Source organism: Harmonia axyridis, chromosome 7 (assembly GCF_914767665.1).
Source record: "Harmonia axyridis chromosome 7, icHarAxyr1.1, whole genome shotgun sequence".
Classification (NCBI taxonomy): Eukaryota; Metazoa; Arthropoda; class Insecta; order Coleoptera; family Coccinellidae; genus Harmonia; species Harmonia axyridis.
In genome coordinates this window covers 23,087,649-23,106,245 of record NC_059507.1, presented here as the reverse complement: position 1 = coordinate 23,106,245, position 18,597 = coordinate 23,087,649, and the positions used below count along the sequence as shown (strand labels likewise).

At 32.3% G+C, this 18,597-nt stretch overlaps 1 protein-coding gene across 1 annotated transcript in view; it reads left to right on the top strand.

Annotated features, from left to right (window-relative positions):
• LOC123684814 (putative oxidoreductase GLYR1 homolog) overlaps positions 1–6,784 on the top strand; it is a 29,864-nt gene extending 23,080 nt beyond the window's left edge. Inside the window, exons 8-9 of the mRNA XM_045624281.1 lie at positions 2,510–2,632; positions 5,636–6,784. Coding sequence (XP_045480237.1) covers positions 2,510–2,632; positions 5,636–6,289 — 777 coding nt within the window. The 3' untranslated portion in view covers positions 6,290–6,784. The remainder of the gene's footprint in view (positions 1–2,509; positions 2,633–5,635) is intronic.
• The last annotated feature ends 11,813 nt before the right edge of the window (positions 6,785–18,597 follow it).

The window sequence follows — 18,597 nt, the reverse complement described above, 5'->3', positions numbered from 1 at the left end:
AAGGAAAAAGTTCTATGAACAGTATAAACATATGGGCACGCAAACGCATTGTTTTCCAGATACAGGGTGTTTTTTGTAGTCCTACTTTTTGTGTGATGATTTTTCATCGAATTTTCATGGATCATTGCTACAGATCGGGAAAATAATCACCAAAACTAATAGTTAATTAATTCATCTCAGCTAACCAGTTGGATTTTCCTGAGAACTTCGATAGTTTTTTTAATTTTTTTCCTCGAAATAGGTAGCAACTAAAAAAAGTTCTGGAGAAAAAAATACAATACACAATACAATACAATTACAAATGGCTTATCACGTGATCAGTCTTAAATGGAATATCTATACCAAATTATAGATAGGTACATTTTCGTTTGTACCCATGTAAATTATGACGTGATGAGAAAGGAACTGGATTGGACGAACTTATGATGATGTCAGTTGGAAGTAGCCGCGTGTATCGTTTTCTTGCGTTTTACTGCAAATGTCAATATTTTCACCATAAAAATTAAAATAGGTAATAAATGACCTTGGAAATAACCTTTTCGATGAAGCGCGTTTTTTAATGAGATGAAAATAAAGCCTCATGAAAAAAAAACGAGAAATATAAGTCAAAATGATATCTGCTAATGTTTTACTATGTTGAATTTCAATGTCGACTGGATCTACCAAAAATTATCATTCCGATTCCGTTTGAAATCGTTTCCGGTGTAATTCGATCTCGTAAAAGTATAAAATTAATTAATTCTTACTAACGTATCTCCATATCGATTACACGTAATTATTCCATTCCGATGCAGTGTTGCAAATTTGATATGGTGAATCAATAAGCATTATCGCCTAGCCTATTTATACAGGGTGATTCACCGCGATGGTCTATTAGATGTTTATGCTCTACATTTATCTGTACAAATGCCGGTTATACCGGATACAGACTACTACCTCCTTATTATTCCTTATTATTTATTTATTTCGAATGACACACCCAGTATATTATTGCATCGTTAGATAGCTTATTTGATGACAATATCATCAATATGCCATATCTTGGGTAAAAACTCATCGGTTCATGTGTTGATGGGATTCTTATAAAAAAAAATCCTGATCCACAAAAGATAAAATATATACAGCGTGTTAAATATTTCAGACAGCGTTCAAATTCTATGCAAATGATTCACGTTAGCCGCTTTGGGAAATTCTATACGGTTGTTCGTGAACGGATTATAAATGACAGTCTCTCAAATATTTTCGCATCAGATTTGATTTATTTCTGTAAATATTTTCTCGTGAAAATTCAAGGGCAGATTGAGACGTATCCAGATTTAACTTCTACGTTGATGCGATCCGATTTCTAGGATTTGCTAATCGAATGTCGATCACCTGATTGATATGTTTATGGGTTTTGGCGAACTACTAGAAAAATATTAGAATTGAAGAAATTCTTTCATCGATGCTATTCAAATTGAAACATACATGATGATGACATGATGATGCTAATGTTCCATAATAAATTTATGTAAAAGTAAGCCGGTAATGATATCAAGGGATAAGAGTATGGATTTGATTTAGAGTTTTTTTTGGCTGTCATAATGACAGGTAATTGACAGATGACATTATTGGAGTTGGTGTTACACCATAAAACCACTTTATCCAATGAATAAGAGGCTCACTCATTACTCATTAAACCTAATATTATTTTAAATGTTTTATTCTTGTCATCTTCAACAAAATAAAAAATGAAGAAAAAATTATTCAATTTTGCATTGAACATTAACCGTAAACGTCACTGCCTTCTAAAACAACGTAAGAGTGGTGAATGATTGAGATTATACGTCCGAAAAACATAATTATAATCGTTTAAGCTATCGTCCCCAATATGACAAGCGAATTCTTAGTAAACGATATTATTGCTGAGAAACTAAACTACTTATTGCATCCATATGCACTATCCACGACACTATCTTGAACCATTGTTTGGTTTCCTCTTTGCGTTTCATTAGCACATTGCAACCAGGACCGGCGTCAGGTGAAATTTCAATTCGACAGCTCAGTATTAAATTATTTTTAAATGTCGTTTTCGTAAAAGTCGAAACAATTTTATAAGAACGTCACTCTTAAGTTTTCAGTGATGAAGTGGAACTGAATTACTATTTGAAAATCAATTAGATCATTAAAAAAATGCTTTAAGAATCATGAACGTTACATGTTGATATTTAATATTCTATTTTTGTGCAGTATTGAAATAGTTTGTTATTAAAATTGATTATGACTGCTTATTTTATATCAAGCACATTTTTTTGTGATTTTTTCTTCAGTTTTATTCGGAACAAAGTTCAACAGAACATTTGCAACATTGACTAGTTGCCGAAACATGCATTTCACTTTTGAACTATGGATTTTTTCTTGTTTATATATCATATGCTTAGAGAAGAAGTACAACGTTTTGTGCTTCTTTTTTTATTTTCTTTTAAACACTCTATAAAAATGTTTAACATTATCTATAATTTTGTTTCAGTGTGAAGAGATAAAGAAGAAATATCAATCAAGGCTCGTCACAGTGTACGATACACCCTGTGAAGTAGTTCTCAATTCCGATGTTATATTCTCTTGTGTTGCGGATTCAAGTGCAGCTGGAGAGGTAAATATCTTCTTTATAGTTTTAAAGATTATTCAATATCATGTTCATTAAGTGTCAGTATATGTATTTGTGAAATTTTTTGGAATGATTAGTTTGATAGTAATTTTAGAAATTTTCTTCTACATAATTCTTAACCTAACAATCATGAATTTGACGTCATGTGGTCAACATACCAATCGAATATTGAACGTTTCGTTTACATGGTGAACCTGAATGTGGATTGACAAGGGGGTGAGATATATGACCTGGAGGAAACTAGTGTGAGGGTGGGGACGTGGGGAGGTTCACATACATTTGTTACATGACATTTTCACTTTCTAATGTCAAAATTCCAGAATTTCATACCAAAATTATATCGACTTTTCCTATGCAGAACAACCTTTGTTAACTCATTGTAATCTCAAGGAATTCTGTGATCGTCAGCCAACATAACGTCGATCAAACTGACGTTAACCTAAATTCTGCAATTCGACATCAAATAACCTTAAAATAATTAACGGGATTCGGGTTTTCCATGTTGGTTTCTGGAATTTCTAGAAAAACCTGGAGTTATACATTGAATTCAACCATAGGGTTTTCTCTTATCAAATAAAACACTTATTTCAATTTTTCAGATGAAGCTCAGGTTAAAATATGCGAGCTGATAATATTATTCATATTAAATTACCATTTTCCCTACTTCTAATGGTTTTCGAGTTTTAGCTTCGCCGATCCATAAAACTGTACGAAATCAGCGTGAAGTAAGCAATTAGAAATAATGTAAAGTCTATTAGAATACTCGATAATTTAAAAAAATAAAATTAATTTTTCATAGTTTCCCACTAGACGCTCTAGGTTAAAGATATTCAAGGTTGAATGATTAAAAATCAGTGAAAAATTACACCTTAATTATGAATCTAGCTCTGAACGAGGAAAGACTTCGGAAACTGCTATGGCCATGTTGCCGCGCTTAGTTTTCAGAATAAGAGTCATGTATAATATTCACTAGGGGAATAAATTAAAGGATCAAAATAAAATTCGAAATATTAAGCGGTTTTTGAAATGGCAGTTTTTTCGATAACAATGGTCGTATCTCAATTTGAAAAGAAGCTTTTTGAAGCTTGAAGTTTATAGTTTAGGGATCTCATGATGAAAAAATTTTTCAAGCAACGTGTACCGCTCAATCCTAATGAATACCGTGTCTACAATTTCTGCGAAATTTTTTCAGTTTTTATTTTTTGGCGTATAGAATCAGAAATTTTTTCCAATTTAACCACATTATGGATTCCCTTCAATATCCTCTTTCAAAATTTCGATACGAGCTTTTCTCTCTGAAATATCGAACTTTGAATTCAATATCTCACCAATCAATGTTTGCACAGAAAATTCAGGGGATGTTTTGAAATCTTGAATGAATTCTTCACAAGAAGTTGCTATGGTATTTTCGGAAAAAAATTTTCTTCGTTCTCTACATTAATTTGTAAAGTTGATAAAAAAGGGCTTTTGGAGGCTTTTTGGATAATCAAGCGCTGAATTGAAAATATCAATAACACCATCAATGTTGAGTATGCGTTTTACAGTTCAATATCACCACAAAAATCCTATAGAATTTCATTTCAATCCATGAAGCGGTTTTTTTGTTTCATTCGATCCAATTTGAAATGAAAATTGAAGGATCACGCATTCTAACCATGTTAGGAAATCAACAAAAAAATTCAAATTTTGCAAATTCGTTTTGAGAATAAACTGGCTTTTTTAACGTTGTAAAAATTCTACAGATGAAAAGTTGAGATATGCAATTTCTGAAAAGCGAGTAGATCGATTTCGAAATTCCCTTGGGTATATCAACTTCATTTCGAATTTAATTTGGTTTCTATCATCAAGATCGTGGAATGAAATTACGGAATCGCATTAGATTTTTTTTTTTAAATTTTCAATGAATTTATTTCATGGATTCTGTTATTGTTTTGTTCTGTTATCGATAAAAATGCAAACAAAAAAACTCAAAAAATCAACTTCTTCATTTTGTTGGAGATTATGAACATTTGAATCGAAAATCGTGATCCTTAAATTTTTTGAAAATTCGATCAAATGAAACCAAAAACCCGTTCCATGGATTGAATTGATATTCTCTGGGATTTTTGTGATGATATTGAAATTGAACTGTAAAACGCATACTCAACATTGATGATTTTTTTGATATTTTCAATTCAGCGCTTGATGTAAAACAATAAAACCCCATTTCGTATACATTTTGCCTATATTTCATTACATTGATGATATTTAATGATTTTTCCGAAATACTCCTACTAATACAGATAATAAAAAACTAGCTGTGATCCTATTTGAGAGAGAGAGAGAACTTTATTGATTACATTGATTTTCATAATTTTATGCATAAATTAGAAACGTCATTTTCATTCTCGAATAGTTTCTCTCAATTAAATTGGACTTATTCAACGTTATTTTATTTAGGGACTGGCTGTGTTCACAGCTGTTTGAGCTTCAACTTTATAATAATATGCAAAATTTATCTACTGCAACTTCAACTTTATTATCCGTGGATCTGGCAAAGAACTAGCAAATAAATAATATAATTAATTGATCATCTGTATTCAAAATGATCCAATTCTGTGTTATCTCGGTGGTGTAAACATCGAAAGAACTGCATTGTCCCATTGTAAAATCATTAAATATGTACTTATCAACTTTTTACCCGAGCCGAACCTGGTTGAATAGTAAATGAAAAAAGTGTTTCATTAGATGAGAGGAATCTTTAGTTGCGTTACTTTAATGACGCCCACTCACCAGGCTCCTTGGAAGCCGGCTTGCAGTGTATTTACAGTCGGGCAGCTTGGGACTCGGCCGCCCGACTGTAAATCAAAGATTGAACTAAAGTGCTCAACTGGAAGGCGCTCCAAATGCTCAAAAACGCTGAATGGCGGATTTGAGACTCTCCTTGTATAGATACTAATTTTTCACAAATATAATCACAAAACGTTAATAATGTACATAATTTTCCAGATACTTTACGGGAACTTGGGAGTTTTATCTTGCGACAACGCTTTAGAAGGAAAAGGCTACGTAGAAATGACAGGCATTGACCCCGAAACCTCCATGGACTTCTGCAAATCCATCCAAACCAAGGGTGGCTTCTACCTCGAGGCTCAACTTCAAGGCAGCAAGAAAGAGGCAGAAGAAAGCAATTTGGTCATATTGACGGCAGGCGACCATGCCCTCTTCGAGAAATGCCAGAGTTGCTTCAAGGCTATGGGCAAAACGGCCTTCTACCTCGGTAACGTTGGCTACGCCGCCAAAATGAACATGGTGCTCAACATGATCAACAGCATCGCCATGGTTGGTCTGAGCGAGGCGTTCAGTTTGGCAGACAGGTCAGGGATATCCACAAAAATAGTCTTAGAAATTTTCAACGTGACGAACATGGCCAGTCCGTACCTGCAGCGCAAAGCGGAAAGGATTGTTAGTCGCGATTTTCAAAATCCCGATCATCCCTTACAACACATGCAAAAAGATATAAAGTTATGCTTAGACCTTTCGAACAACATCAAACAGCCACTCTTGATGGCATCGACAACCAACGAAATACTTAAGCATGCAAGACGTCTTGGTTACGACGGACAAGATTGTTCGTGTGTTTTTATGAAGTCTAAATATTAACGAAACTATTGAAATTTAGTTTTCTAACCTAAATATAGTTTTTATAGAGCGATTGTATGAAAGAATATGTGAATTTATTCTTTTGGGAAGTTTTTGTAATATTGACGTTACATATTGATTTTTACATGGATAATGTTTTAATTTTGATTTTGTGTTATTGAAAGATACAGATATGTTAAGAGTTAGCAAAGAGAATGTTCAATATATGTATAATATTTCCTTATAAGTCGAACAAGTATCTGTTACGAGATCAGAAGCTGTCATTGTAATTTTTTGTGTTACACATAGATATAATTTTTTTTTTAATTCATAAAATTTTTTCTTATCTTTACCAAATATGCACTTATAGTAATTGGTACCTCGACAAAATTTTTGTATGTACAAAAATGTTTCAAAGTTTACAGATATTATCGAGAAAATTTGGTTCATCCACTTTTAATGTAATTTGGTACTCAATATTTTTCAGATAGCAAATAATAAATATAAAATTATACACACCTTCATTTCATTTGCTGCATCCTAAGTTTCTTCGTAGAATATTCTCTATATACCAAAACAAATTTTTCAAATGTTTCAGTCTATTGTTTATTGGACACATCAAACGTGGGTATTTTCAATTTATTTGAATATTTAAAAAAAATATATCAATCAAAAAAGTGAAATGTTCACTACCGGCCAAAATTAAATTTTTTGCCAATGACGTCACTTGGAAGTGTGAACAATCAAGTGCCTTATATGAAATTTTTTGTTTTCCTTATGATTTAACCGTTTTCTATCTTGAAGATTATTTTGATCTTAGTAAAGATCTTCATTACACAGATTATTTGATTCATTACATTCTTGATGTCTTACTAAAGCAATCTGCTTGAGGTTAAATTTCAATGTTGCATTAAGGGGCTTAAATTTTTAATGTGCTCAATATAGGGAAATTGAATTTATTCATCAAAATTCGTGTTCGTCATAATAACTATCAAATTTTATTGTAAAGATATCAAAATTCACATCAAAACTAAATGAAGAAGCAAATTATACACTTATTTACTTCAAACTGACGTCATCGTGAATTAAGTTCACCGAATCCAGTTCAGCTATAAAGCTGAATTTTCGCATAACTGAATGACACGCCAAAATTTTAGTAAAATTGGCGAATAATTACTGAGATATCTATAACTCTGAAACTATTTGGTCCATTAAGAATCTTAAACGCTGCATCCAAACCTCATGAAAGATTCACATTTGAATTTTTTTGCATTTAAAATATATATTTTTGTTTTAAATAAACTCATTGTATGTCGTTTGTGAAGTCTATTCTTTGGGCATATCAATAAATAGAACAATAATTTTCATAGTATCAGTTAGAATTTAAAATAAAAGACAATACATAGTTGGAATATGCAAATAATTTCTTTGGCAAAGAGAAGCAAACATTAAACATTCAAGAAAAAACAATAATGCCTCGAAAGCACAGTGTATTTTGAACTGGTGAAGATTTGCTAAACTCAAGGGGATGGGATAAATTTGTAATTTCCTTGCTCAATGAGTTAAAGATAGCTTTCCATAAAAAAAAATTAAGGTAAAGTGCTGTATCTGAAGTGGCGTGGGGACACAGTAACAAAACCTATATCTATAGATGAACTTACACAAGCTCACAGTTTCTGAGAGATCTCACTGAGGTCAATGGGAGTTAAATGAAAATCTCATGACCTTTTTTCTTACTTATATAATCTGGTTTTACCTCTAAGGCCAATTGATTTTTTGTTCATTTTCTGCGGTAAAACCTGCACCTATCAATGAGACAACCGTGATTTGTGACTTGCTTACAATTGCTCATGTGCTAGTTAGTGTATCTCAGATTGTTTCTCACCTTTCATTCCGCAGTTTTCAACAATATTCTGTGCTGAGCTGTTAACTAAATTACTTATTCCAACATTTGTATCAAAAAAGGTTGAAATAGTTCAACAGTACAATTACCTAATTCTACTTATTCTAGTTTTTTCTAGATATTGATTTTGCTTTTTTGATAGTGACAGTTTGAATAAGTACAGTGTGTTTAACGTAAGCGGGCCACTGGATTTTGTGACTTATTCATTAAGCAAAATTAAAAATTTTCCATCTATATATGATAGTACTGTTCACGGACGAACTAAATATGTTATCGGAAAAACTATCAAACATAGGCATTATTATGGAAAAACCATATTCCAATACAAAAAGTATGTATGCACTTAAAGTAATTGACGAAATTTTTTTATTCACAAAAATGTTTCGAAGTTTGCAGATATTGTAGAGAGAATTTGGTTCATCCACTGTTAATGTAATATGATACTTTGCTCCTCTCAAATGGTAAATAATAAATATAAAATCAATCACAGCTCGATTTCATTTGCTTCATCCTAGTTTTCTTCATATAATATTATCTATAACAAGACAAATTTTTCAAATTATTCAGTTCATTGATCATTCGATACATCAAACGTGGATATTTTATATTCACTTGAATATTCAAATATTTTACATCAATGACGTCACTTGGTAGTATATAAACAATCGAGTGCCATATACGAAAAATTTTTTTCATTATTAATTAAATCGTTGGAAAAGTATTATGAAAGAACCATTTTTTCAACAAAAAAAATCTAAAAATTCGACTGGTTTTCGGGATTATACTACAGACAATTTCTAACATTTTTTTTTTAAATTTGTACTTCTGGTATTCTCCTTTTTCCAAAATGACTTTCATATAACTCTACATATTCGAAATTGATTCCTCGCATATCACTTGGTGGAACATGATTTTAATATTGATAAAAGAAAATAAATAAAACACTTGACTATACGTTTCACTGTACATATTCTTTTTAAGAATCAATGAAGGTGTCCTTTGTGGCCTTTACTTCCTGTTCTTTTGTTCACTTATCTGTATGGAAAGATAATTAGGGAATGGATATAAAAAATTACAACAAAATTAATAAAGATGTAAATTAAGACGGAGAGTATTATTATGATATGAATGATACTGAATATAGTATTAACGCTATCGCTAACGCTGTAACTTTTGCAGAGTCTAATATTTTTTGCCTAGAAAGATTTAAGAATTTATTTGAAAGAGTGTTGTCTCTGGTTGTATTTGAAGTTGTGTGAAAATATTTATGATATTCAGAAAAAAAGAAATGTTGATCATTTCTTAATTGTCGGTTATTAGTTATATGTTATCCTCTCGTTAATTACCGTTCGAATACCTGTTTTATGTTCTATAGTTTATAAATTCATAACGGTACGGAAAAAAATATTCGCTTGATCCATCTCGATTGCATATACTCTTCGAGTGAAATTTTATTGCGTAGTATGATAATATGACGTATACTGGATATAATTTTTTTATTTGTGGATAAACATTATTGATTCGAAACAAATACGCAATATACAAGGAACGAGCTAAGTAGAAAAACTCTGGTGTCAATCAAGAACACTTCTTCAATTTTCTATTCATAAAATTTTTTTATGAAATATCGCATTTAGATTTTAACTGCAATATACTCATTTCAGTATTTTGAACACACATTTGTAGTCAAAACTTCCTGTCTGTGACATATTTTCAAATCAAATCACTACGTCATTCAAGGGCGTAGAAATGGGGGGTACTGGGGGTAATTACCCCCCCAAAGATTTTCAAAATATAAAATTTCAGAAATCTCGCAAAGACTAAGGACGAAAATTTCGACATAAAATGAACCAATAATAATCATTTTCCTTTCCTTTGAAATCGACCCGTCAGTAAAAAATCGGACCCCTTTACGGTTTATGAGTTTATTATCGCTTTCAAGATGAGTACTTTTATTGCACTACGAGCTCGTCTTTGTCCGAGGTTTATTATTTTCCTTTAACTATCCGCTTTCTCGGCTTCGCCCCTTATTTGCCTTCTGTGATTTTTGCATTCGTCATCGGTATACACTTATTTCAATTAGTAATTATCAAAGAACTAAACTGAATAATGCATCAAAAAATTGTCTGGGCTGTGTTGTACAATTTATTGTGTTGCATTCAAATTGCAATTTATTTCTGAAAACATCAGTTGATATCCTAATTTTGAATACAAATCTACAGGGTGAATTTTTTCTGGAATAGTACCTACCAGCTTCTTTCCTCCAGAATTATTTTTTTGTGAACCACTGGTAGTTTAGAAAAATATAAAAAGGAACTCTGGTTCAGCAGTTCACTTTTTGATTTGTTGTATTTTTGTAGTATCTGGTATGCCAGAAAAAAATTCAAACAGCTCTATATAGCAATTCTCAGGAAAATCCATATCATTATGAAGATCCAGTTACGTAGCTATGATAAATAAATTAATTATACGTTTTGGTACTCATTTACCAACTATGTAGAGAAGATCAATAAAGATTCGATAAACTGGTTAAGCACCACAAAAAAGTAAGACTACAAGAAACACCCTGTATCTCGAAAACAAAGCGTTTGCGGGCACATGTTTATGGGCCATTTTATTTTTACCATTATCCAAGGAATCTCTCATTTTCCTACGTACCTCCAATTCAGGAACACCCAGTATAAGATAAGGACAATCGAATTGGTAATAAAAGAAAATTTTTTCGAGTAGTTTGGTTCATCAAACCTCATTATTGATATGAGTAAAAAATGTCGTCAAAAATTTGTTTTTATTACCAAACACCTCCAACAAACCATACCCCTCCCCCCAAGAAACCATTTACCATTTTGTCATAAAGAAAAATAATAAAGGTATTCTTTACATGCCCTGAACCTTTCCTTTCTTGAAAAAATTTCAACACACATTTTTCGTCTCCAGTCACAATGCGATGCAGAACTCCTTCCGTCTTTGCTTTACAAGCAGCAAACAAACGCCGTTAAACATCTCTCGTCTTCAACTCGTATGGGACCAAATTTTCTTGTTTCTGAATCATTTCCATGACTTTCAGGCGTTTTGAAATGATCGCGTCACTCCCAATGATCCTGCCAATTCTTGTTGCGTTTGACACGAGTCTTGATCAAGAATGAAAACCTTCTCTCTTTTTTAACCGCCATGCTGGTCGCTTCGACGTCAAAATCACGGTTCTTGAAGCGTTGAAATCACTGTCGGCACGTTCTTTCACCAATAGCGGCCTCACCATAGGTATTTGAGAGCATTCGCTGAGCCTCAGCTGCAGATTTCTTCATATTAAGACAGAGAATTAAAACCTCCCGCAAATAACGAAATGTGGCTCGTCAGCTGACATTTTTAATCGAGAATAGCTTCATGATGCAGACACAAATCGATGAATATTTCGATGCCGTTGTATTTGCAAATACCTAAGCTTATTATATGACATTTACGATCTATTTATTTCGACCACCACTAAAGCCTTCTACAGCAAAACGGCGGAAGCAAAGTTGTACACCTTATATAAATGTATAAATATAAATATTTTAGAGATGTTAGGATACCGATTTACATAATCAAATGATTTACAAAATTGCTAGGACCGCCCTATGCGTGCGGATAGTGACTATCAGGGCTAAGTAGTACTTACTACTTTCCAATCGTCAATGAATGTGGAAAGTAATACTTTCGAAACGCTAGTGGGAAAAAGATATTATGCAGTGTCAGGAATTTGAATAATATGTGGAAAAACCATTTTTTATTTGCGTTTTATCGTTTTACTGTAATATTGCATATTTTTATGATTCGCCTTCAATGTAAGGCTAGAATTTCTTTTCATCAAGCGATCTCAAAAGCTCCTATCGAATCAAAATGACCTACAACGTATACAAATACTACAAATCCAATTTCTACCGACCTGGAACAACGCAAACAGTATTCTAATCTTTGATGAACGCGTAGGCGACTCAGAAACAGCCGTTCAGAGAGTCACGTGGCGTTTAGCTTGGAGCTAATTATACAAATCAACACCCCTATAGAAAAAAAGTGAGAGACCACAAAAGCTGCGTTTCACCGTTCTCGAAACATTCAACACATTCAACAGCGTATTGATTCATTTTCCACGAGGTCTCTTCAGTGGAGTTCTCTCAACTCTGGTAATTCTGGAAAAGTCCCGACAAATATATCTACCTACCGTCCGTAAAGTATGGAACAATTTCATTTTTAGCTGAACAGACCAATTTAAGAAATAATCCTGAAACACGTCGATTTTCTATTTTAATTTACCTTATTTTAAAATAATAATCTAATATACAGGGTGAATTACTTTCGAGTAATGACGTCACCGTCATTTTTTTTTAATGAAACACCCCCATTTTGTCTCCATTTTTCGATTACTCTAGCTGAGCTGATTCCAAAAATGTATCACATGTTGATTCCAATTGGTACAGAGTGGACAAAAATACAATAGTTTTGTGTGTGCTCATAAAGTAACGCGTAACATTCTTCATTAGTTAAATTAACAATATTATCAAAAATACTTATTGTCTAGCTGCAATTAGTTTGAATGTAACACCCTGTAGTTTGTTACATTTTTAGATAAATAAAAATGAGCTGTTTCCAAACATGTTTGGTACTTGTGGTCTAGCGGACACAATATGAAAGAAATTATTTCTTATTTTCATTTCTATCAATCTGAAAATGTAACAAACTACAGGGTGTTACATTCAAACCAATTGTCGCTAGACAATAAGTATTTTTGATAATACATATTGTTAATTTAACTAATAAAGAATATTACGCGTTCCTTTATGAGCACACACAAAACTATTGTATTTTTGTCCACCCTGTACCAATTGGAATCAACATCTGATACATTTTTGGAATCAGCTCAGCTAGAGTAATCGAAAAATTGAGACAAAATGGGGGTGTTCCTTTTAAGAAAATGACGGTGACGTCATTACTCGAAAGTAATTCACCCTGTATATAGGATTATTATTTTAAAATACGGTAAATTAAAATAAAAATTAACGTCTTTCAGGATTATTTCTTAAAATGGTCTGTTTAGCTAAAAATGAATTTGTTTCATACTTTACGGACACAGTGTATCTATATTTGGAAAATTTCGTTTGGAAATGAACGACGAAGAGTTTGTACACCTTCTTGTTGTGTTGCATGGACCATTGTCGCAATTTTATCGATGTGAGTCAGAGTGGCTTTGGCGCCGGAATGTTTGACAATCTTATTTAATGATTGCGCATCTTGTTACAGGACCGTATAGGGAGAATTGGGTGGTTATAGGCGGGTAGTTCCCCAAACAGAGACGTCTTCGCGGTTTTTTCGGAGATGGTGTTTGATTAGGATAGTTGAGATAGTTTAGATTAGAATGGAGTTATATGAATTTACCTCATATTTTGATTTTTTTTATGGAATTAAAACTTTAGGAGTTTACAATGACAGCGACAATGAAGGTAGATTTTTTTTGGCGTTTTCTTTATTTTTCGATCGCCAAATCGACTGAAAACGAATGCAAGTGAGAATTGAATATTTAAAAATTTTTTTTCAGAAAACGACAAATGTCTCTTACCTGGAGAATTTCAATCAGTAACCTTTTTACAGTGACGTAGCAAGTTTGACCCTAGTTCTGGTGCAAAACAATATCAGGGGGTCCTTTTCCTCGAAACTTTTTGAGTTCAGAACTCATAACTGTCAAGTATTCAAAATCTGCACAAGAGGTCAATATCTATAGTGTCCAAACTTTCAATTCAAGAAGATTTACTAGAATAATAATGAATGAAAAATTATAACTTTTTATGGACAACTGTTTTGTTCTTTGGCAATTTTTAATTTCCTATCTTTTCCTATTCTCATAAGTCAAATACACTTTAATTATATGACAAATGATTCGAAAATACAGCTTTTGTGATTCTATAATATTTTGTGAACAAAATAAAACGTCCTTTTCGGAGATTCTTGATTATTTGAAGAAATCGAAATGAATATCAGATTTTCAATTAAAAATACAAGGTCAACTCAAATCTTCCATTTGCATAATATGAAATATTTACAAGTAAGATTGAAAAGATCCTATTTTGTATTGTAGTATGTTGATAAATAGCGCATATAGTGCAAAGGATTTAATATTGAAAATTTCAATGCACAACTGATATTCAGAAGCTATCGAAAAAAATATATTTGAGTAGATCGTGCTAATGTAATATTTGTTTGTAATTTTTGATATTTTGTTACTTGAATAATTTTTTTGTGAATCATAATATTTTATTATGAAAATAAATAAATGAGTGTTGAATATAGTTCTAATATCAACTTTTCTTTATAGAAGTTAATCTTTGATGAATTTGTACAAAATGAATATACAACAATTTCAATGTTATTCTTATCAAGTCGAAACAACAACTAAGCAATGCATTTTTCGCACATTCAAAAATGAATGGGATAAATTATTATTGGCCTTGGGCAGCAATTCTTTAATTTCATCTCTAGTGATCAATGTATAATCTCCAAACCATTGGGCAAAAGTTTGAATCGTTGTTTCAGAACAGAACCCGTAAAGCTAGTTGTTTTGGCGCTATATGGAAGTCTTGGATAAATTTTTCATGTTTCGATGTCCTTTTCAAATGATTACCTTCAATGAAGTTAATATGTCGTCCAATTTCGCCTTAGAACAAACCATGATCTCGAAAGTAAAAATTCGAATAATCTTATTACGCTTCAGATCAATAGGAGAAAGAGCAACAACTAAAAATATCTCCACTAGTTGGATTCATTAATGGAAACTAAATGTCAATATTATTTTTTTCGGGATACATCATTATCATGGCATCCTTAAAACTTATTGATTCAATAAATAACGACAATAAAGTTGAAATTACTTTTGAGTTTGATAGTTTTAATGTCACTGAATTTTTCAAAAAGTTCGATGTCTCCTAAACTATTAATCAGATTTTGCTGAAATATTGTGGATAAATACAGAAAATCGTTGATAATCCAAAAGTTCAGCAGAATTCACAGCAAGTCCATGTGAACTTTTTATTTAGGTGTTAAACAATAATTAAAGGCGAATTTTTTTGCCCTAGTTGAAATTTAAATATTTTTTCTAAATAAATGCAGCGTTTTCTGACCTCATGGACAGAAGGTGAAGGTGATTATTTTTTCCGTGTCAAAAGTACATAAATGAATTCGTAACAGCTTTACCGATTAACTTCATGAACAAACAAAATTTGAGTGAAATTTGTGGATGTTTTTTGGACACCAAAATTTAATATTTTTTTTAACTCACAATGATACGATATCCATGAAATTTTCCATGATCATTCGTTTTATTATTTTGCAACTGATTTCCAAATTTCAGTTTAAGCTGATAGGTTTTTTTTGATAATTGAGAAAACAATATTTTTTTTCGGCAACCGTCCGGGAAGTGAGCACTTCCCGGACGCTTTTTCTCTGAGAAATTAGCATTTCCCGGCCTAGTCCGGAAAGTACGTACTTCCCGGACTAGGCCGGAAAAGCATCATAGAATCCATAGCAACCGAGATAACGGCTGACAGTTCATATGCAATTAGTTGTCAAAAATTTGCATGTTTTTTTATCGCAATCGCAATAAAATATGGAAAGCAGCAGCGATAGTGTTATTTTACATGGTTGCCGAAAAAATATTGTACGCAACACGCCCGAAAATGTTTTTTTTGGATTAACAGACTTCCAGGACGAGCGTAAGCGTCTATTCGTCCAAAAAAACCCTATTTTCCGGACTTGTTACGTAAATTACTATTACCGGCCAAACTCAAGAACTAATGAAAGCATTTTCTCTATTTACGAACCTAACCGAGATAATATTCAAACTCGAAAATTTTAATTCTTGATCAATGATCGAATTTTGAATTCTTCATCGGTTAGTCGAATGTAATAATTTAAGATCAATCTTGAAAAAAACTATCCAATAGGACATATTCCTGATGTAAGAAAAGGAAAATCGCTATATTATACAAATACCCAAAACTCGGGTTCCACAAAAAAGCAAAGGGGAAGAAATAAACTTACGGATACGTTTCGAAAGAGAAGAGAAACTAAATGTTTCGACTCATTCGCCGTTTTCTCGTTATAGAGTCCATTTATTTGTGCTACTATAATATTAATTCAAGTGTTTTTATAGGCAGGGTGGACCAAATTGGACACTTTTGAATGGGAATTCCTATTTCTATACTAGATAGACGAAAACTGATTCCGAAGTCTGAGGGCCAATTGTCATGAGAAACTCCTTGACGAAAACCGCAACTCAATAGCTATCGCTGTTAGAGGATGTTTTTCTAAAATGTTCATTTTCGAAATATTGCTGAAACTTTTTTCTATTGAAAATTTTTCATTTCTGTGAAAACCTAGAAACTTTTTGCAATTTTCTGCAAATTGATATTTCATATGAGATATCGCTATGAATTTCTTTTTCAATTGGGACACCCCGTAATTTTTACATATTTCGATAGAGCTGGAAATAACCATTCAAAAATTTAGCATTCTTGTTATTTTTCTGAATTCATGTTCGTAGTCTCAACAGGTGGCAGACTAGGTCGCCTTACTTCAGGTCTATCATTATATTATATCTTTTGATCTTCCCTAAAGGTAAAAGTCCATAGACGTTAGGTCAGTACTCAGTCGACCTAACAGGCCACCTATACGCTCTATTAGTGTGACGTCACACACCGCCATTTTTGGTTCTCCTGTCAGTGTTCAGAATCCAAACAAATAAATTGTCATTCAAATTAGTACGGTGTCGTTGAAGGAATTGGCTTATTTTCATAAAGTAGAGTATTTGAGGAACGATTTCAGTATTAATTGATAAACAGAAGGAACGAGGTTAATACCAGTAAGTTTGAATCCTGTATCATTCTCCAGATTTTGTAAAAAGCCGTGTTTATTAGTTAAACTTCAAGTTCGAACTTACTAGCATTAACATCGTGCCTTCTGTCTATCAATTAATAGTAAAATCGTTCCTTAAATAATCCTATTTATCAAAATAAGACAATTTCTTCAACGAAAACGTACTAATTTGAATGACAATTTGTTTGTTTGGATTCCGAGCACTGACAGAAGAACTAAAATGGCGATGTGTGACGTTATCACTAATAGAGCGTATTGAGACACCGAACATGACTTCAGAAAAATATTAAGTATGATTAATTTTTTGAATGCTAATTTTCAGATCTATCGAAATATGTAGAAATAAACAAGGTGTCGTATTTGAAAATAAATTTTCATAGCGATATCTCATGGAATATCAGTTTGCGGAAAATTCCATCAACGTCATTGAATTCTACGAAAAATTTTTTTACAGAAATGAACAATTTTCAACAGGAAAAAAGTTACACCAATATTTCTAAAATGAACATTTTCGAAATTTGAACTTGAAAAGGTATAGACCCCTTGCACCTATGCCATAAAAAAAAGCAAAGTAAATACCCTGCTCCTCCACTCCCCTAGAGTGCTTATACATATAATACTGGAACGGTCAATCATATAAATTCAGTTTCCCTTGAAAATTTCTCAATATCTCGGAAACGATTCAACAGATTACACTGAAATTTATCATACGTCATTTTCGATAAGCACATTTTGTACCCAACATGAACTCTCAAATTTGACATAACTGGGTATCAGTGTTTTTTTTTTTTGTTCGAGGAACACGCGGAATGAGTAGAATATAGTAATATTTTACTCATTCCGTGTTTTTCTCAAAAAAAAGAACACTTCTTATGTCCAATAGTTCCAATATTAGTTTCATATCAACTCAGAATATATTGAGATGAATAGGTAATTAAATCAGAAATTCAGAAAACAAACGCCAAGCTCGCCAAACGATGTGAAACAACCGATGAGCGCAATAGATATCAAAGCTTGGATTTGAGCAGGTAAATACAGAAAATAATAATAATAAATAGTCTGCTTACTATAAATTCGACAATATAAAATATAAAATTCCAAATTAAATTCGCATAGGTATTCAATCGGAAATCATCCGAATAAATATATTTCATTCAATATAATATCTATACATTCATAATGATATCGAAGAATTGTAAATTTTGCAATCCGGAAAACGTCATGAAAACATTATGGGGACACATAAAAATTGCGTATACTTCCTCTATATATGTTTATTACTCTATGATACTTAAAACATTAAGAACGATTCTCAAAAAATTCAGTGAAATATTCAACAATTCCACTTTTCAAATGAAATAAAGAGTTCCTAATCTCCGAACGAAACATATCACACATCACCGATCGTATTAAGCAGGGAATCCCGCCAGTCCCCCCCTGCCGCGACGCCTCTGTCCTCGTGCCGAAGCAGGCGCACCGCTCGTCCTACCTCCTCTTTACTTTATCCCGATTTTATACACAATAT